The sequence below is a fragment of the Podarcis gaigeae genome, assembly GCF_964106915.1.
Source record: "Podarcis gaigeae genome assembly, chromosome: 6".
In the NCBI taxonomy this organism is placed as follows: domain Eukaryota; kingdom Metazoa; phylum Chordata; class Lepidosauria; order Squamata; family Lacertidae; genus Podarcis; species Podarcis gaigeae.
Window position 1 is genome coordinate 7714347 of NC_139682.1, and position 21212 is coordinate 7735558.

The 21212-nt window shown below is 46.1% G+C and overlaps 1 protein-coding gene across 2 annotated transcripts in view; it reads left to right on the top strand.

Moving 5' to 3' along the window:
- Positions 1 to 5500: 5500 nt before the first annotated feature.
- Positions 5501 to 21212, top strand: part of EEF1A2 (eukaryotic translation elongation factor 1 alpha 2) — a 36885-nt gene continuing 21173 nt past the window's right edge. Inside the window, exons 1-2 of one of the 2 annotated variants that reach the window (XM_083744496.1) lie at positions 5501 to 5719; positions 8484 to 8709. In XM_083744496.1, coding sequence (XP_083600622.1) covers positions 8566 to 8709 — 144 coding nt within the window. In that variant the 5' untranslated portion in view covers positions 5501 to 5719; positions 8484 to 8565. Of the gene's footprint in view, positions 5720 to 8466; positions 8710 to 21212 lie in introns of those variants that run through there. The other variant, XM_083744497.1, reaches the window with a different exon arrangement.

Genomic DNA, 21212 nt, shown 5'->3' on the forward strand with positions numbered 1-21212 from the left:
CAAAGCACAGAGATTTCAGCCACTTCAATTATTCCAGAATTCCCCTCTCCTCTTCCCCTCCCATAGCACTTGTGGACAATGAACTCCACCCCTAGATTTCTGGAGTCCAGTGTGCCATATTGACCCGAATATAAGCTGTACCTGCAAATAAGCCACACCTTTAAAATTCAAGGGGGGAGAAAAGACAATACCTGAATATAAGCCGCTCCCTTAAAATTGGGTTACAGGCTGAAAATTGCTATGGTTGGTAGAATTGTAATTCCGAGCCAATTTAAGTCTTTGATCTTGCAAGCCCGCAAAACCTACTATACAATTGATAAAATCGCAAATCGCTCTTCGGTTGCTACAATTCCGCAGGCACACAAGCTCGCAAATGGCAAATGAACAGTCCTAAGCTGGCAAATCGGCAACAAAACTTTTTTTGTGTGTTCCGTTTTACTGCATGTCTGTTTCAGCAGTGGTATTGTCAAAGCTCGTTTTTGTAATTTTTGCGAATTTAAGCCGCACTTTAACTTTTGACGGTCGGAATTTTTTGGGGGGGAGAGTGAGGCTTATATTCAAGCCAATATGGTAGAAACAAGCCCACGTAATCTTCATGTATACCCTTCAGGAACTCCTGGAATTGCTCAGTCACTGCCCTCTTCGCCACCTTACCCAATAAAGGGAAATTTGTGACCAGGTGGTAATTGTTATAAACCAGAGGATCTGAGGTGGCTCTCTTCAGGAGTGAGCACACTACTGCCTGTTTAAGGGCAGCTAGCACAGGAATCGTAGAATTGTAGAGTTGGGACCCCAAGGGTCATCAAGTCCAACCCCCCCACCCACCCGAAGATGCGTTCATCATGCCCTGGACCATGGATAGGCAAACTAAGGCCCGGGGGCCAGATCTGGCCCAATCGCCTTCTAAATCTGGCCTATGGACTGTCCGGGAATCAGCGTGTTTTTACATGAGCAGAATGTGTCTGAAATATACTCAGAGTCGAGAGTGGATTTCATGCTCTTTATTCAGCTCATAGTGGTGAGGAGGAATGGAAGTTCCCCCAGAATGTCTGCTTTATATACGTACATTATCTACACAATGGGCCCCACATGATTGGCTAATTCAGGGATTCTCCTGTAGGCCAATCTGGTTGCAGATTCACTTCCACCTGGAGCTGGATTGGGTGGCTCCTGCAGACCAATCAGACTGCTGCATTTGGATCCTATTCAACTCAGTACATAACAGTGTCCTTTACACTCATACCTCATGTTACATCCACTTCATGTTACGTTCTTTCAGGTTACGACCCGGAAGTACCAGAAAGGGTTACTTCTGGGTTTCGCTGCTTGCGCATGCGCAGACACGCAAAATAACGCCATGTGCAGAAGCGGCTAATCACAACTTGTGTGTGTGCAGACGCACCGCTGCGGGTTGCATTCTTTTCATGTTGCGAATGGGCCTCCAGAACGGATCCTGTTCGCAACCAGAGGTACCACTGTATTTAAAATGCATCTCTGGGTTATTTGTGGGGCCTGCCAGGTGTTTTTACATGAGTAGAATGGGTGCTTTTATTTAAAATGCATCTCTGGGTTATTTGTGGGGCAAAGGAATTCGTTCATTCCCTCCCCTCAAAAAAAAAAAAAGTCTGGCCCCCCACAAGCTCTAAGGGACCGTGGACTGGCCCCCTGCTGAAAAGGTTTGCTGACCCCTACGGCTGGACCCATCTGACCAACCCCTCCCGGCTGGCTTTCACCAGTCAGGATGGGCAGGGATGAAGAGAATAAGAAGTCGGTCCTTTCCTTCTCTCTGGCAATCTCACAATGTGCATTTCTGTAGCAACATAAAAAATGACAAGACTCCAGTGCTCTCTGCAGCAGCTGCCCCGTGGAACTGCCCAGCACCAGACAGAGAAGGGCAGAGTTGAGGGTATGCTAAAAATAACATTTAAGACTGACTCGACACAGGGTTGGGGTGGCCAGCACTTGCATGACTGATCCAGAAACATTTGATTAAAAAGGAAAGAATATCACACAGCTCCAACTGGTCCAGATTAATCTGGTCTGAGGGCTGCATTTTAACTGTGTTCTCTGCTATTTATAGCACTGTCAAAGCAGTGTTTCATTGTTAAAACAAGAGGAGTGGCCGTGTGGGTCTGATTCAATCCTGCTAGCGATCTTGGACAACACACGTGTCTAAACTTCTTCTTGGCAGTGCAATGTTTTCCCTTTTGTACATACATTTAACAGGTGCATTTGCATATATATCCAGAGGCAGAGAGCAACAATACTCACTAAGATGTGGGGGTTTTTTTATGTTCTCCAAATCTAAATGAAAATGTCAACATTCCTGGTTAGATATTCCTGGATTTTCGGAGGTGTTGTTGTACTCAGAGTAGACCCACTGAAATGAGTGCACCTAGGTTAGTCATGTCCACTAACTTCACTGAGTTTGGTCTGAGTACAACTAGCTCTAAAAAAATATATGCAAGAGTTCTGTAAGTTCCGTACGATTCAGCACTAAGATATTAAATGTTTTCAAAAAGTGTATCACTCAAAGGTGGAGTTCAGAAACACAATCCAAAAAACATGGTCTTTGGCTTTAAGGCCAAATTAGGAAATAATGTGCGATTTTCAATTTGAGAAACACTTTTGTTCCAGTTCTATTTAAATTGTGAGCTCAAAGAGGGTGAACCCCAGTCCAGCCCCCCCTTCTTTCTTTCTTTCTTTCTTTCTTTCTTTCTTTCTCTCTCTCTCTCTCTCTCTCTCTCTCTCTCTCTCTCCATCTTTTTTGTTTATGCAGTTCTTTGCACCAGCTACAATGATGGCACTATGTAAATGATTTAATGGGCTGAATCTAGAGATAAATCAGTGTCATATGACTTTAAGCAGGCATGGCTCCTTCCAAAGCATTCTGGGAAGTGTAGTTTCTTCAGGGTGCTGAAAGCTCTTAGGAGGTGCCCTATTCCCCTCACAGAGCTACAATTCCCGGAGTTCCCTGGGAAGAGGGGTCGATTGCCAAAGCACTTTGGAAACTGTGGTCAGTAAACATGCTTTGCTCTCTCTCTGTGTGTTTCATTTTAAATTCATTATTCCCTCACCCTTTTTTTGTGCCTCTGCAGACTTTGAGATCCTCCGCACAGCCTGCTGTTAGCTCATCACAATCGCATAGAATTCTAGAATTGTAGAGTTGGAAGGGACCTCAGGGGTCATCTAGTCCAACCCCCTGCCCGAATCTCTTGCCCAGCCTGGGACTTGAATCCACAACCCTGAGATTAAGAGTCTCACTCTCTACTTACTGAGCTGTTGCTGTTTGATAAGTTCACTGTTAGTACATATAAGGTAGACATATAATATGATATGGCTGATCAATTCAGTGAAACCCAGATTTTTTGGGGAGGATAAATGTTATGTATGACCGCAATTACAAACCAGAACATTGTAAAAATGAATTCCACATGTCATTAAATAAGTCAGGGATATTCCTTATGGAGTCCTTCAGACATTGCTGGGTGGAAACTCTCGTCCGACCAAGACAGCATGGCAAATCTATTTTGACTGCGCCATGTTGTGCCATGTTGACCACACTGATTTAAATTCTTGATATGTGCATGTCACCTGTTCCTTATGTGAAAAATAATCTGGAAAGATCTCGACCCTTAGTCTTCCATATGTGGTTCTGCTGATTAGAAGCGGAACATGAGTCATAGGCCTGATGCAACTGCAAAAAATAAAAATAAAAGGTTGATGCAATTTTAGGCTGAATGAATAGAACCAAAGATTAGTCCAACCTAATCAAGTCCTGCTCTCCGAGAAGACTATAGACAAGTTGGAATGAGTTCAGGGGAGGGCAATGAAGGAGGTCAGGTTCTGTGGGAAACTAGCCCTATAAGGAAAAGTTGGAGAAACTGAATATGTTGGGAGAGGGCCATAGTTCAGTGGAGGTACATCTGTCCTGCATGCAGAAGGAAGGCCTTGGGTTCAAAGCAACTGCTGTTCAGAGGCATGCCAGGCCCCCAGCAGTGAAGGAAGAAGAACACAGAGCCGTTGTGCTTCGTAGCTTCCTCCTCCGTGAATTTATCTCATCCTTTCTTTAAAAGCCATCTGAGTTGGTCGCCATCACGGAGAGTGAATTCTACATGCTTCATGGAGGAAAAAGGACTTAGAATCACAGAATTGTCAAGATGGAAGGGTTCCCAAGGGTCATCTAGTCCAACCCCCTGCAAATGCAGGAATCTTTTTGCCCAATGTGGGGTTTGAACTGAGATTATGGGCCTCCTGCTCTATGGACTGAGCTGTTCACTTTTTGCTCTTTATTTTGTCTGTCCTGAACCATCCAACATTCAGCTTTATGGGATGGCACCACTATAACTTCTGTTCCAGTCTGTATTTTTATTGAACGTGGTTTTACACATGAAATGGTTTTGAATTGTTTGTATGAATGGCATTGATCCTAATTGTTTGTGTCAACGTGTGTGTGTGTGTTTTGCATTGTTTCCCTATACGAAATCATTTTAAATTATTGCCACACATGGAATTGTGCTTGTTTTGAGTTTTTGCGTACGAAATCATTTTAAACTCTCGCTACATATATACTTGGGATGCGGGTGGCGCCGTGGGCTAAACCACAGAGCCTAGGACTTGCCGGTCAGAAGGTTGGTGGTTCGAATCCCCGCAACGGGGTGAGCTCCCGTTGCTCGGTCCCTGCTCCTGCCAACCTAGCAGTTTGAAAGCACGTCAAAGTGCAAGTAGATAAATAGGTACTGCTCCGGCGGGAAGGTAAACGGCGTTTCCGTGCGCTGCTCTGGTTCGCCAGAAGCGGCTTAGTCATGCTAGCCACATGACCCGGAAGCTGTACACTGGCTCCCTCGGCCAATAAAGCGAGATGAGCGCCGCAACCCCAGAGTCGTCCGCGACTGGACCTAATGGTCAGGGGTCCCTTTACCTTTACATATATATTTGCGTGTGCTTTCAGCTTTTCCTATCATTTTGAATTCTTGCCAGACATGGAATTGTGCTTGTTTTCAGTTTTTGCGTATAAAATCATTTTAAACCTTTGCTACATATGTACTTGCGTGTGCTTTCAACTTTTCCTACCATTTTGAATTCTTGCCACGTGTGGAATTGCGTTTGTTTTCATAGCTTTCCCTGTATGAAATCATTCTGAATTGTTGCTGCGTGTGGGATTGTGCTTATTTTCATATAGGTTCTATGGAATGGCTTTGTCACCGTGAAATCGTTTTGAGAGATTTCCTGGGGGGCGATTCCTAAGTGGAAGATGAGGAAACAAACGTCACCAGATCAGAAGCAGCAATGGTAACGGGGATGAATCATACCAAACTGGCGGCGCGTCCTAACGCTGCTCCATATTACGCCCTGTCCCCGCATTTATTCCTCTCCATCCCTTCCTCTTTCTCCTCCTCCCTCCACCTTTTCCTTTCTCCATCCATCCTTCCACCTGCTGCATACCTCCCTCCCTCCCCCGCAGCCTCTTCCCTCTCGTCCCTCCTCCTCCTTTTTCCTCCATCCATCACCCTCCGCCCTCTCCCTTCTCCGGCTCTCTGTACCGCAATGCTGTAGTGCGGAGGGGAGGGGGGAAGAGCAGCAGCAGCCGCCGGAGGAGGAGGAGGAGGGGGGGTGACTGCATTGCGCCGTCGCCGTCAATAGGTGGACCCCCTCCCGGGGAAATAAAGCCGTCCGAGCCGAAGCTGGCAGCCTCTGCTGTCTGAGACCACAGCTGCCGGTAAGAGTCTCTTGAAAGCTTGCTTTGCTGCCGAAGGACAACGCACCATTATTTCCAAACCCCCCTCCTTCCATTTTTATTTATTTCTTTTTTTTGGGGGGGGAATACCTTTGCAAAAATGGGGAGGGGGCTGGAACAGGTGGAGCGAGGAAAGCGTGGGCTGCAGCCTTTAAAAATAATAATACTGAAGCTGGGGGGGGGGGAATGTTGGTGCTTTAAAAAAAGGGGGGGAAGGCTGCGCTTTTAAATTTTTTTTTGCAAAGGAAGAGCAATAATAACGGGCGTTTTATTTGTTTGGCGAGGCGGCGATGGCTTTTTGCAAAACTGCGCTCTCCCACCCAACCCTTCCCGGTTGCAATCTCCCGTCTGGAATCGTCTCTTGTCTCTTATCTGTAATCCCCCCAACCCCCCCCCCATCTCCACCCCCTTCAAGTTGCGCAGGTGATATTGTGGAAGCGGGTCCGGGAGAGCGCGCGCGCGGGTTCCAGGGCGCGCGACCCCTAAGGCACTTAAGCCGGCCAGGAGCATCCGCGACCCAAGCGGGCGTTCCGGCAGAACCGGCCTGTGGATCGGACTCCTGAGCGGGGGGGGGGGGTTCGCTTTGCTGGGGTCCGGATCCTGTTTTCTGTCTTGTTTCCAAGCAGGTCTCTAATTTGCACAGTCATTCCAACCCGCGCGCCCCCCCCCGCCCGGTTTTATTGTCTTTTTCGACACCCCCCTCCCTCCTACACACTTAAGGCCTTTTTCGCATTTAGAAATTGAACCCCCCTTTTTTTAGAGGTGGGGGAACAGGTGGGGGCTTGGAGAGAGCGGCGCAGAAACCCTCCCTGCGTCGCACCGGTTGACCTTGCCACCATATCCCTGGCCAGATTATACGATTTGCAAATAACCATGATAATAATTACCCTAGATTTTTTTGAAAATTTGGTGGGGTGTTTTTTTGTTGGGGGAGGAGGTGTGTGTTGGGGGGGGGATCAGCGAAAGGGAAAAGAGAGGGGGGGTTGCAGCAGGTTTGCATTGCTTTCCCCCAGAATTTATTTCGTTTCAGCTCTGCAGGGATTTGCGCGGCGTTTTTAGCTCCGCAGGGGATCTGAGATAGGTTGGGTCATTCGGTTTTAAAAATAACCCCTTGCAAAAGGCGGGTGGGGGGGGGGTGATGTGGCTGAGAGCTGCATGCCTTCCTAGCTGATCCAATCCCTCATGTGGGTGGCGTGTGACAAAAGAGTGGCAGGGACAACCTTCAGATACACCCCCCTTCCCTCCCCATCACAACCCCAAAGCGGGAGATATATAGAATTATCCGTGCTCAGCTTGACAGAAATGAGCAGCAAGAAAATGGCTGGGGTTTTATGTTGCATGAACATAGAGGCTTCTAGAACCAGATATGGTGGCTTATGCACCGAGATACATTTTGCAACTTGGGCGAGCCGGGGCTGTGCGATTTGCAGAGCCTGTTTGCAAAAAGAGTCCATATTCCCAAATTATAGCCCCCTCCTCCCTGAGCGTTTGATACAGCGAGAGAGGCAGGTGGATTTCAACCCCCCCCCCCCAAGCGCAGGAGCAAGAGTGTCTGAAAATCAGGCTTTTATTTTCTCTTTTTATTTTGGAATGATGCAGCGTAGCTTTGTGAAAAGGTTTCGAAAGCTGAAAACGCAGTCTTCTTGGCTTGTATTGACCTAAGATTTCCAGATCTGCCTCTGCTACATCTTGGTGTTATGGGCAAAAGATGAGCTCTCCCTCCCCTCCTTCCCGCCCCCCCCCCTTACTGCTTGATCCTTCCACGCACAGCCAGATTCCAGTTTAGCCGCTCTAGGGAAGCACACCAAACAGCTATTTCTGGCGCTTTCCATTTGTGGGCACCATATTGTCCTTTCCGAAGATGAGCTTACTGGGAAATTTCCTAAGGTGGATCTGAAGGCCCGTACGGAGGAAAACCTCTCTCCTTTCGATACGATATCTTTATTGTCATTGTCCCATACAGAACAATGAAATTGAAAAATCTACATAAGAAATTCAAAAACCCTTAAAAACTCCATTTTAAAATACAATATACTATAGAGACTCCTTATACTGCGTTTAAAACCAGAATTGCATTGGGGTAGAAACTGTTTCTCAGGCGGCTAGTCCTGGTCTTTATAACCCTGTATCTTCTTCCAGAAGGCAGAAGCTGAAAGAAGAGATCATTTCCGTTGCTTAGGAAAGTGTAGTCCACGGGATTAGGTGCAATGAAGGAGTTTTTGCAATTGTTATATACCTGGGGTGTGTGGGAATAAAAGCACACTTTGTGCACAAGCGTGGCGGAACCAAACGTAGCTTATTTGGGAAAGGGTTTTTTAGGAGAGGCTACCAGTTCTAAAAAAAGGCAATTTTGGGGCGAGAAGGAGGTTGCGCAGGCATCTCTGGCTTGCAGCGCAATGGGGTTGCCACTGGTGTCAGTGGGGTGGACCCAGAAGGAAAAAACAAAACAAAAAACAGGGGTTCCTTTTCCCAGCTAGAGTCGGGGCGGATTTCTCCCATGGCAGACAGAAAATCCTCCTGTCTGGCCTACATTCTGCCTGCTGTTTACCCACCAAAAGATCTGATGGCTAAAGCACAGGCTTAACTTTGTGACAGGAAACCCCAGACAAAGACGCAAACACACACCCCCCCCCCCCGCAGGGCTGGAAAAGGCTCTGTGGCAGTTGCGTGTCTGGCTGTTGTGTTGTGCTCCTGTTGCTCCTGGCGACACTCCTGATCTCCTCTCTCGCACTGTTCTTTGCAGCAGCCGCCGCCTTGCTGGTCACAGCCGCTGCTGAGCTCTCCATCCCTCCGCAAGCGCCGGCCTGCCGATCCCGAGGAGAGGAAAGATGGGGAAGGAGAAGACCCATATCAACATTGTTGTCATAGGACATGTGGACTCCGGGAAATCCACCACCACCGGCCACCTCATCTACAAATGTGGGGGCATCGACAAAAGGACCATTGAGAAATTTGAGAAGGAAGCCGCCGAGGTAAGGCTCAAAAGGCACACATGCGTACAATTTGACCTTCAAGTTTGCCCTTCTTTTCTCTCTCTCTGGAACTAGAGTACGAGATGGAATAGGAGCAGTTGTCGCCTGCCGCTTCCCACGCCTAGAAGAATATTTGCTATGTATTGTCTCACGTGCTTTTTCATAGGTGCCTTTTCTGTCTTCCACCACGATACCACAATATATTTCCCAGGCCTGCCTCCCCTTGCAACTTTCCGATTCGTTATCCGAACAAGATAGGCCCAAACAGGGAAGGGGGTGACAGTGGAAAGCCTCCCAGCAGTAAACTGCCCCACCCCACCATCTTCCTTTGGCGTTGGCCACACCTGAACATGCAGCGCAATTGTGCTGGTGGCATTTCAGTTTGTGGTCCCAGGTCCCCTTTTCTTTGCATGAGCAATGTAGGTTGGAAAGCATGTTTGTTTGTTTTCTTCTGAGGCTAATGCTTGTGATGATGTGCTCTTTTGGCAAAATCGCCACCCCTGAATATATAATAATAATAATAATAATAATAATAAACCTTAACTCTTAAATAATAATAATAACGAAGGGGGGAACTTTGCCTAGGAAACCTCAGCTTTGCACCAAAAGCAGCAAAATTGTGAATTGTGCCGAATTGCAAAATTATTTTGCATAATTTAATGTACATTTCTTTACTTTTTATTATTCAGTTTGAGGGAGGGGTATCGGGAAAAGAGCTGCGTAGGACTCTAAAGCTCAGTTCCAAATCAGGTCCCCCACTTACTTTCGAACTTATTTTTGCACCTATACAGACTAGGGGCTTTTTTTTTGCAAATGAAGCTATGAGATTCTGCACCCAGTGTCAGCCCAGTCACAGTGGTGGAAAAGGCCAGAAGGTTTAAGTTTAGCTCTCTGCTGAAATGCAGAATCTTCCAATCACTGTTCTCCACCTACACCCTGATTAACTTGCCCAATAACACAGCACCGTGGGTCAGCTTGGCACTCAGTAGTATAGACCATGTGCTTTGGGTTCAGAATCCCCTGATTTCAATCTCCAGTATCACCAGTTAAAAGGATGAAATAGCTGCGATGCACAAGGCCTCCCTCTAATACTGAGAGCCAGAGAGAAGCCTGGGAGATTGCTTTCCAATATAATTCCCCCCTTTCCTTTAGGTGACCAGTCAGACCCTGATCTTGAACAAAACGCTCATCTATGGACACCTTCCTCCACAAGAATCTTGGGAACTGTAGTTTACCCATATAGAAAACTACAATTCCCAGCACCCTTAACAATCAACCGATCTCCAACTCAGTTCTGGGGGACTGACCTGTGTCTGCTGCTGCTCTCCCTGACCTGGAAATTCTGGCTGCCGTTACTTTAGAGAGAGTGGACTGTAGTTGCTCATTGGAGAGGGGAATGCATTCTGCACATGCCCAGAGTTGCTGTGTTGCATGTTCCTGGTATTGCCTGTTACGATTGTTGAGGGTGGTTAGGAGATCCTCCACAGAGCTATAGTTCCCAGCACCGTGTGCAGGCTACATTTCCCAGGATTCCTTGAGGGGAGCCATGACTGTTAAAGGATGTTGTGGATGTAGTCAAGCAACTTAGGGACAAATCGTGCCGAATAAATACCTTGTCTGTTTAGATCAGTATCATCTAGGGCTTGAGGCAGGGGTTCTTTCCCACCTCTGCCAGGATTTGAACCTAGGACCTTCTGCGTGAGAAGCCAGTGCTGTTCCACCGAGATACAGCAATTCCCGGAAATATCTGGTCCCCATCTTTGTCTTAGGCTCAGCTGTTCTTTGAGGGCAAGAGGCTCAGGAGACAGAGCCCGTTACAGTCTTTGGTAGCTGCATCAAATAAATATGGGCCTGTATAGTCTGAATTAGGGCATAGCTACACTTCAGACTTAAGCCAGAAGAGCCCAGAGGACACCAGCTGTGCTGAAAATTCTGTAGCAGACCCTCAAAAAGTGGGGCAGATGTTACTTTGCCTAAGTCCTGCAAGAAAACTGGTCACTCCAGAGGGCTATCTTAACTTAAGTGAGCAGATGTGTTTTCTTCCTAAACTCATTTTCTAATGGTCCCCACTTGAGATTCTTCCGGGGGTGGGGTGGGGAGCGCAGAATGGTGGGGAACCTTCCACAACATATTGTCAGAACCAGCTCTAGTTCTTGTTGTTGACTGAATCTGTATTTTGTTATTAGTTATTACCTTAATATCCGGCTTCCTGCCCCCCAAGTTGCTCAACGCAGCTTATGTGATCGTCCCTCACCTTTGTCTTCATAACACCCCTTTGAGGTAGGCTAGGCTGTCTCGAGATCACCCAGTGAAGTGCATGACTGAGAGCAGAGTTGAACCCTGGTCTCCCAGGGTGCAACACTCTGAACCATTTCACAACGCTGGCTGTTTTCTGATACCCAAGAATTGAGGGTCTTAGCTGTCTAGTTACTTGGCCAGACTGGTATCCGCTGCACTCTTTCCCCTGCTTTCATAAAAAGCATACCTTGGACCCCGGACAATGAGTCTAGGCCACCAGAAACCTCTCTTGCACAACCCTTAGATGGAGAGATGGCCGCTTCTTATAGACAAAGCATCCTTCTTGACTTGCTCCATTGCACCCACCTTTTTCTCTCTCCCCTGACCTTCTTTATTTTGCTTCGCTTAACATCCAGTCTTAAAAAACAGCTCCGGAAAAAAGCTTGTCTAGAACATCGGGACTTCCAACTTGGTCTTCATAAAGGAATTACAAATTGCTCTCTCCCCAGTTTTGGGTTCCCTTCCTAATGGACCAACATGGTTGCTTGATAATTCTCTAGTAGATGGTATGTTTCGGGTGCTTTTTGCTGAGTCAGCCCATTGGTCTACCTAGATCAGGATTGTCTACACAATGACTGACAGGTTTTGAGTCAGAAGTCTGTTTCCGCGGCCCCGCCTGAAGAGGCTGGGAATTGAGTTTCCAATTCAGAATGGATACTCAGTAAACAGCCAGCATCATAAAACCTGCCTGCTGACTTAAGTGCAAATCGTTGAGGACCGATGCTCAAGAAACAGGTTATGTGGATATGTTTGAGTTTCGCTGATTCCTTTATCACAGGACCCCTTTCGTTTTCTGCTGCCAAAAGTAGTATCCTTTATCCATTGGCGATGTTCTGTAGCGAGAAGGAAGGGAGTCATCGTTTGATGTGAGCCCACGGATAAATTGTGACGCCCGGGGGCGTGTCATTTTAGCCTCAGGTGAGGGGTTAGAGGGGAGATGAGATGAGATGAAATGAGGGAAGAAGGAAATCCCCTTCTGAACCTTCTCCACTTCTCTACCTACAGTCTCCCCCTCCCTTCTCCAGGAGGAAGGGGTCAGTGAGAGGGAATCCCCCTCTGCCCTGTCCTTCCTTATCCCTATAGTAAGACAGACCACCCAAGAGTGGTTGTTAACTGAGCTTCCTCAGCTTGTGTGACCTATTTCTGGGCTTAAACCAGGAAAGATGGATGCCTTCTTCCCTTAATTCTCCCCACCCTCTGCCGGCTCATGCAACTGGAACAAATGCATATTCTTACTCTGTTTACCTGTTCCTCCGTCCCTTTCACCACTCTTCTGTTGCCTTTTCCAGTGTCAACTTCAAGTTAAAATTGGAGCTGCTGCCAGCCTGTGTAGACAATATTGAGTTAGGTGGACCCTTGGTTTGAGTCAATATAAGGCAGCTTCTTAGGCAGCGGTAGAGTGTCTGCTTGGCATGCAGAAGGAACAGAGGCTCAGTCCTCTGCATCTCTGGATAAATGCGGGAAAAGGCTCCCCATCTGAAACTCTGGAGAGATGCTGCCTGCCAGGGTAGACAGTACTGAGGTAGATGGACCAGTGGTCTGACTCCTACTAAACATCAGGAAGAGCTTTCTGACAGTAAGCTGTTCGACAGTAGAAAGGCCTCCCTCAAGAGGCTGTGGACTCTCCTTCCTTGGAGGTTTTTAAGCAGAGGTCGAATGGACATCTGTCTTGGATGCTTTAGCTGAGTTTCCTGCATCGCTGGGGGTTGGGCTAGATGCCCCATTGGGTTCCCTTACAACTCTACATTTCTGTTATTCTGTGACTCAGCATAATGCAGCTTCTTGCACTGCTAATACCTCTCTCCTCATACTTGGTAGAATGCCATGCCTGTTCGTAAAGGTAAAGGGACCCCTGACCATTAGGACCAGTCGTGGCCGACTCTGGGGTAGCGGCGCTCATCTCGCTTTCTTGGCCAAGGGAGCTGGCGTACAGCTTCCGGGTCATGTGGCCAGCGTGAATAAGCCGCTTCTGGCGAACTAGAGCAGCGCATGGAAACGCCGTTTACCTTCCTGCCGGAGAGGTACCTATTTATCTACTTGCACTTTTGACGTGCTTTCGAACTGCTAGGTTGGCAGGAGCAGGGACTGAGCAACGGGAGCTCACCCCGTTGCAGGGATTCGAACTGCCGACCTTCTGATCGGCAAGTCCTAGGCTTAACCCACAGCACCACCCACGTCCTTTCCAACTCTACATTTCTGTTATTCTGTGACAAAGGATAATGCAGCTTCTTGCGCTGCTAATACCTCTGTCCTCATACTTGGTAGAATGCCATGCCTGTTTATAGTGCTATGTAAATAATCATAATGAATAACTCAGGTGAATCTCAGGTTTGGGCAGGGGGGGCGCAGTGCATGGACTATCAGGGACATTGTCCTAACCACATTTCTATTGCTTGCTGGTTGCCAAAGTTCTTGCAAAAAATAAACGTTTGCCACATTGGACCATCTTGCAAGGCCCCCTCCTTGGGTTCTTAGAGCAAGAGGATGCACTGAAAATGGCAATGCCTGGTTGGGGGACCTGCAACCCTTTAGATCAGTGGTGGCCAAACTTGGCCCTCCAGCTGTTTTGGGACTGCAATTCCCATCATCCTTGACTACTGGTCCTGTTAGCTAGGGATGATGGGAGTTGTAGATGTTGTTGGGACTACAACTACCGCTTTAGATGTTGTTGGGACTACAACTCCCAGAAGCCCCAGGCAGCAAGGTGTGATGGGAGTTGTGGTCCCAACGACATCTGCACAGCTGCCTCATTAGTTCCTAACTCTGCGCTCCTGTGCTATAAATTTACAGTTCTTTGGTAGATTGTAGGGGCTTCTAGTAAAAAATTTAAACCGTGCGAGGCTCAGTTGGCCTACCTTGCAAGGTTATTGTAATGCCAGTCGGAGTTAGAACTATAAATTGCCTGCTGGGTGACGAGCTGTATGGGCAAGAGATCGGGATCCCGAAAGGGATTTGCAAGGTGTTTGTCTGTGGGGCAGGGACTGGTGGAAAAGAGGACACTTTTTGCCCTGATTGTCACCTGGGTGGTGAGGGTACTGCAGGAAGCTTGTTCCCCATTCCTCCCAGACACCCCTTTCCCATCTATTTCCTACCTTTGCAGGTAACAAATAGGTGATCATCAAAACAAAGCAGATCACTAATCTGTGATTGCACCGTGCGAGAATGGAGCTTGAGGGTGGGCTGTAAATTCAACAAAATTCAGCTGTGTTTTCTCTCCTTTGTTCCAACAACTTAGCAAGTTTTCAGCCCTTAAGACAGGCATCGAAATAAGTGGATAGCAATGCCCTGCAAAAATCTTAGCGGTTTGACGGAGTGGATTGAGACATCTTTTAGAGCTCAGGGACCAATGTCCCTGTTCCTTCCTAGAAGCAGAATAAATTATGCAGAATAGGGCAGCGTGTGGAAAGTCCAGCACTTTGCATATTTTAAGTGGATCATAGAATACTTTCCGGTGCATGGTTATTTATTTATGCATGTGTTTTGGAAACGGAATGACAACATATTTATGAACAGGCCTTCTTTCTTTTCATCCTGCTTTTGGAATGGCTAGTTTTGTACCAAAGAGGCCAAAAAAATTTCCTCTTTAGGAAAGAGCGACGCCATTTCACGACGACGCCTGTTACTGCCCACAGCCGCATATCCCGACTCCTTATATAAGAAGCAAGAGAGGGATCACAATAAATTCTCTTTTAATGACACCTTCTTGACTGTTCCCTCAAATATACTGGGCATATTATTTCCAAGGGCAGATTCCTTAATGTCTTGATATATCAGCTGCAAATTGCCTCTGGTCCCTGAACCGTTGGGACCAAAGTGCTTAACACGGATCAAAATGCACAAGTGTCAAAAAGCACCCCGGCTTTCCTGACTCGCTTTTACCTTCCTGAGCACCAAGAATAGTATCCTAAGCTATTGTTCCATTTTGTGTGCGTTTTATTTCATCACTCTTCCCATTTCTGCAGTCTCAGTGCACCCACCTTGGTTGTTTACATCCACGTCAAGCTCCCTCTCTGTTTAACTATTCCAACTTTTTCGTACGGTGCTTTCATGCTTATTCAATATAATCCCTTTATCATACCTGTGGGGTTCTGATATGTCTGGCAACCTAATAAGGGCAGGGACAATTGGTTCATGGTGTTTCCGTGCGCTGCTCTGGTTTGCCAGAAGTGGCTTAGTCATGCTGGCCACATGACCTGGAAGCTGTACATCTGCTCCCTCGGCCAGTAAAGTGAGATGAGCGCTGCAACCCCAGAGTTGGCCATGACTGGACCTAATGGTCAGGGGTCCCTTTACCTTTACCCCAGTTAAACTATTTCAATTCAATTTTTTTGCCAGCTGATAATTTAAAAAAAATCGAACGGGATTTCTCTCACGTGAAATGTTAGCTGTCCAAATAAAGAGAGGTCAGGATTTATGTTTTAATTAATAGAATAGATAAACTATGAGAATATCTTCACAGGCAGACAAGAAGATGATTTTGCACCGAGTAGATGTCTCTGACTTTTTTTTTTGCCACGAGGTTTAAACATGCCATCATGAGGTCCAGAGACTTAAAAATACAAAAATGGAGGCCGGAACTTTGAAAACATGTTCGATGTGGTCCCCTCGCCATTTCTGCAAACAGTCGCCTGCCCCCCATCGTTATCTGAGCAAACAGCTCTACCTTAGACCCTGCAGCTTTGCAAGAGATCTGTACCAGCTGCCGAGATGCAGTGAGGTCTGGTATCTTCTAAAATAAGCTGTCGTTTCTTTGAATCAGCCAGGCAAGCCTTGTGGCACCTTCGCTGGCACGGCAGAAATATGCAGAGGGACGTGAAACTGCTATTAATAGCCAATTGACTCTGTGCTCTCAGCCTCCATTTTCTGATGCAAGGCAGTGTGTGGCGAGGGTATTCCTTTCCATGCGATTGCTTTGGTAGGAAATGGAGTCTGGCTCTAATAAGATTTTTCAAAGGTGCTGCTTAACTAGGGTTTTGTTTTGTTTTGTTTTAGAGAGCTAACGTAATGGAATAGGGTCCTTTGCCTTATAGAACAGAAGATAGTAGCAGTTCAGAAGGCTTTCTCTCCCTTAAAAAAATGAAACCCATCCTTTGTGGCCTTAAACAATATGACTTCTCCCTCTGCCCGGCCAATTCAAGATGTATCGAGTTCTGCAACAGAGCCGTTACTGTGCTAGGCTAGAAAATACGGCCTTTTTCTTCCCCTTTTGGTCCACGATCTCTGCGGGTAATCAAATATAGGCAGATGAAAAGAGGAGCAAAGGCATTTTGCTAAATAGAGGCTTGTCGCACACTCATAACATGATGCAGCAAGTTTCGGCGCAGTCCATTTTTTCAGCCGGAATGTACCAATTTTGATGGCTGCGGGAGCTGGATGGGCTGATTAGTCAACCTGATAAATTGTCGTCATCATCATTCGGTTGTACAGGGTGGGATGAGGGTCATGGTGCTTCTCTGAAAGGGAAACCCTTGTTAATTGCAGGTCAGGATCTGTCCTTCTCTACCCACCTGTCACACTGGGTCTGCTAAATGCAAGGAACAGATTAATTCCAGCAACTCCCTGAGCAAAAGTATTTATTTATTTATTTATTTATTTATTTATTTATTTATTTATTTATTTATTACGGGTGCTATGTATTCAGAATCAAGGTTGCACTCCCAGCCCAATAATGTTGGTTTATTCTGGTTTGATTCTTCAAGGTTCAGTTAATTGCTCTGGCAGTTGGGTTGCTGTCGTTGTTTATGTAATAAAATTATTAATGACCTTGTGATATTGAAGTCCACTTGGTGGCATTCTGGTCCAGATAGTTAAACAGGTGTAGGGCTGTGTGTTGTGCTGCAGAGGGCTGAAAATAATAATTTATGGAAAATATGCAAATGTGTGCAAATCATTTTCAGTGCATATGGTTCATCCTGGTTCCTGAGCACTGCTTGGGGCGCAGAATATTTAGAAGATGTATAAACTGCAGGATCAAATTGCTCTCCAAGCACTGTAGAAATGAAACCCTACAGAACATATAGAGAGTTGGAATATAGGGAAGTTTCGATGGGGAGAATGGAAGGAAACATGGCGTTATGCAGCTTTCTGGCCTAACTGCAGCAGGAAACTGGGCAGGTTATTCCTCAAAGGTGACAGGCATCCGGTTTAGGAGAACAAAGCAAGTTTTATTAATTAATCGGATATGGTGTGATGCCTGTCGCAGGGACTCCTATCACGGCTACAGAATAACTCCACCTCCAGCTTCTTTCCTCCACTGGAGGTTTTGAAGCAGAGGTTAGATGACCATCTGTCATGGATGCTTTAGCTGAGTTTCCTGCATTTGAAGGGGGTTGGACTACAGGACCTTTGGGGGTCCCAACTCTACAATTCTATGATTCTATAGCTCCTAACAGGCACATTATGCCCCTTGGGGACAGCCTCAGAGGTAGCGTGAGACATCTACTTAACATTTTGTGTTGCAATATATTTATCAAGGATTTAAGACTCAAGGCTTGCTGAGATGTTTAAGACTGAATCAGATAAGTGTTGGAAATCAAATAAGTTGAGGGAACATACTTTCACACGTGGTGGACTTGTAAAAGGGTGAAAGAGTATTGGGAAATGATACATAATTATTAATAATAATAATAATAATAATAATAATAATAATAATAATAATTTATTATACATACCCCGCGCATCCGGCTGGGTTTCCCCAGGCATTCTGGGCGGCTTCCAACAAAATATTAAAATACAATAACCTGTTAAACATTAAAAGCTTCCCTGAACAGGGCTGCCTTCAGATGTCTTCTAAAAGTCTGGTAGTTGTTGTTCTCTTTGACATCTGGTGGGAGGGCGTTCCACAGGGCAGGTGCCACTACCAAGAAGGCCCTCTGCCTGGTTGCCTGTAACTTGGATTCTTGCAGCGAGGGAACCGCCAGAAGGCCCGTGGCGCTGGACCTCAGTGTCCGGGCAGAACCATGGGGGTGGAGACGCTCCTTCAGGTATACTGGACCGAGGCCGTTTATTGAAAAAAAAAAGTTCAAAAGTCCTTTCTGTTGGGGATAATTCAGACGGAAATTCCCAGGTGTCATAAAAGGTTATTTATGTATGCTACTACTGCAGCCTGTGTTTCGTTAGCCCAAAAATTGAAAACGAGCGAGGTCCCAACCAAAGATGAATGGCTTCTTAAGCTGACAGAATATGCACAGCTTGTAGACTTAGCATATAGAATTAGAGAACAAGAAGAACATACGTTTAGAGAAGATTGGAAAACGTTTATTGAATGTATGGGGGGAAACTGTGTACACCTCAAAACGTTGGCAGCATTAAGATAAGTTCAGCAGTGTAAATACGTTTTGATGGATGCAGCAATGGAATAATGAATGGTTTAGTTTTTGTAAAATATGCAGGGATATATGATATGCAAAATGAACCGTGGAAAGAGGAGAAGGGAAGTCCTTGATATTTTAAGGCAGTATAAATGAGTATTTTAGATTGTAAAACAGAAAATTTACCAAAAAATTATATATATAAATAAGACTTAAAACTTGAAAGAAGTCTATTCTGCTCACTATGTTGTTGTTGTTGTTTAGTTGTGTCCGCCTCTTCGTGACCCCCTGGACCAGAGCACGCCAGGCACTCCTGTCTTCCGCTGCCTCCCGCAGTTTGGTCAAACTCATGTTTGTAGCTTCGAGAACACTTCCAACCATCTCGTCCTCTGTCGTCCCCTTCTCCTTGTACCCTCCATCTTTCCCAATATTAGGGTCTTTTCCAGGGAGTCTTCTCTTCTCATGAGGTGGCCAAAGTACTGGAGCCTCAGCTTCAGGATCTGTCCTTCCAGTGAGCACTCAGGGCTGATTTCCTTCAGAATGGATAGGTTTGATCTTCTTGCAGTCCATGGGACTCTCAAGAGTCTCCTCCAGCACCATAATTCAAAAGCATCAATTCTTTGGCGATCAGCCTTCTTTATGGTCTAGCTCTCACTTCCATACATCACTACTGGGAAAACTATAGCTTTAACTATATGGACCTTTGTTGGCAAGGTGATGTCTCTGCTTTTAAAGATGCTATCTAGGTTTGTCATTGCTTTTCTCCCAAGAAGCAGGTGTCTTTTAATTTCTTAGACACTAGCAATTGTAATTAACTCGAAGCAGGGGTTTTTAGTGTTGCTACTGACCATATACTGTGGAATGGCATTCCTGTCCCAATACGACAGACGCCCTTTCCAAAAACAACTGAAGACCTTTTTGTTCTGACAGCTTTTCCCAGACAAGTGAATGGGTCTCTGTCATCAATGCCTAGTTTGTATCGTTGCTTTAAATAAGTCTGCTTTTTTTGTTGGGAGTTGGTGTGTTAAATAAATCTGCTTGGGGCGGGGTTTAAAACTGTTTTTTATTTTACATTGTCTTGAGCTGATTGTGTAGTTTTAACATGTGGCTTGGACCGACATTTCCTGTAGCTGCCCAGCCTTGGTGCAGCTGGTTAGCAGTAGCCTCACCTGTTGCCCCCAAAAGAGGAAAGTCATTGCTAAAGCACAGGTGTGCACATGCTAATTTCTATGTGTGGATGTGAATTTGTAAAGCACTGATAAGATTTAAATGGAGGTGCATCACAGCTCACCATAGTGGGAAGGACTGAGCCAGGTAACCTGTGTACCTGCTTGAGCTGCTGTCCAGGTGAATAACTTTGGGTGTTTGCAGGAATTTTTCCAAGGGGTGGAGAGTGAAGGAAAATGCAGAAGGCTAGTTATCTCCACCTCCACAAATAATGATGAGAAAATAAATGCTTGTCCATTTCCCCTCATATCTCAGAATCCACAGATGCTAGAAAATTAGGATTTAAAAAAAATGAAAGCTGGGGACTTCAAGATCATAGTTTGTGGTGGTGGTGGGGCAGAGAACTAACTCCTTGATGGGCACCCTCAAAGCCCCTGCTGTCCCTTCTTAAGTTGTTTTTTAATATTCCAAACGGACTCTGACCCTACAGCTTGAAAAATGGGGGAAAACCTTCAGATAGAGCAGGGGTCAGCAAACTTTTTCAGCAGGGGACCGGTCTACTGTCCTTCAGACCTTGTGGGGGGCCGGACTATATTTTGAAAAAAAAGAAGAAGAAGAACGAATTCCTATGCCCCACAAATAATGCAGAGATGCATTTTAAATAAAAGGACACTTTCTACTCATATAAAAACACCAGGCAGGCCCCACAAATAACCCAGAAATGCATTTTATATGAAAGGACATATTCTACTCATGTCAAAACACACTGATTCCTGGACCGTCCGCGGGCCGGATTTAGAAGGCGATTGGGCCGGATCCGGCCCCCGGGCCTTAGTTTGCCTGCCCATGAGATAGAGGGCTGTCCTCTGCAATGCAGGACACATGGACACCCTAACCCGGCCTTTGACCCTGGGTGGTTACTGCTGGGGACCCTGTAGGTTGTCGCTCATCATGAATGGATCCTGCCGGCGAAAGCATTTGACAACATTCCCAGGTTGTTGGTTCAAAGGTCGGAAGAGGTTTCAACAGCTCAGCAGGCAGAGACTGAAAACGGCATTACAGGAAATGTCCTGTAGGCATCACACAGGCTTCCCTTAGGCATCTGGTTGTTTTTCTAGAAAAATAGGAACTCTTCATGAACGCCTCCCTCGTTATTCTACAATGGCAGTGGCACAAAGGTGCTCGAAATGCGTTTTGGCGAGTTCCCTGTCCCTCCTTAATTGTGGTGCTTGAAAAAACCAGCCATAACCGCTGCCTAGGCCCAGGGACCAATTTGGCAAGCTTGCTTTCTCTCGGTTTTCAAACTTAATCCGTTCCAAGGATCAATGGGCTGGCTGCAAAGTCAATGGGGGGAAAAAGAAAAGAAAAACACAGCTTGGAACCTGTTCGTTCCAAAACCGGAGCAGTTACTTCCGGGTTTTCGGCGTTCGGGAGCCAAAACGTTCCAAAACGGAGGTGTTCGGGAACCGAGGTTTGACTGTACATTCAAACCCCCAGAGATACAGGAACACAAGAATTGGAAGGGGTTTGGGGCATCATGCAGACTGTTTCCTCCCCTCTCCCAAATAAATCACAACCTCAACAGCATTCTTTGTATAGGAAAGCCTTTTAATGTGTAATGTTTTATTATGTTTATATATATATATTGGAAGCTGCCCAGAGTGGTTGGGGCAGCCCAGTCAGATGGGTGCGGTATAATAATAATAATAATAATAATAATAATAATAA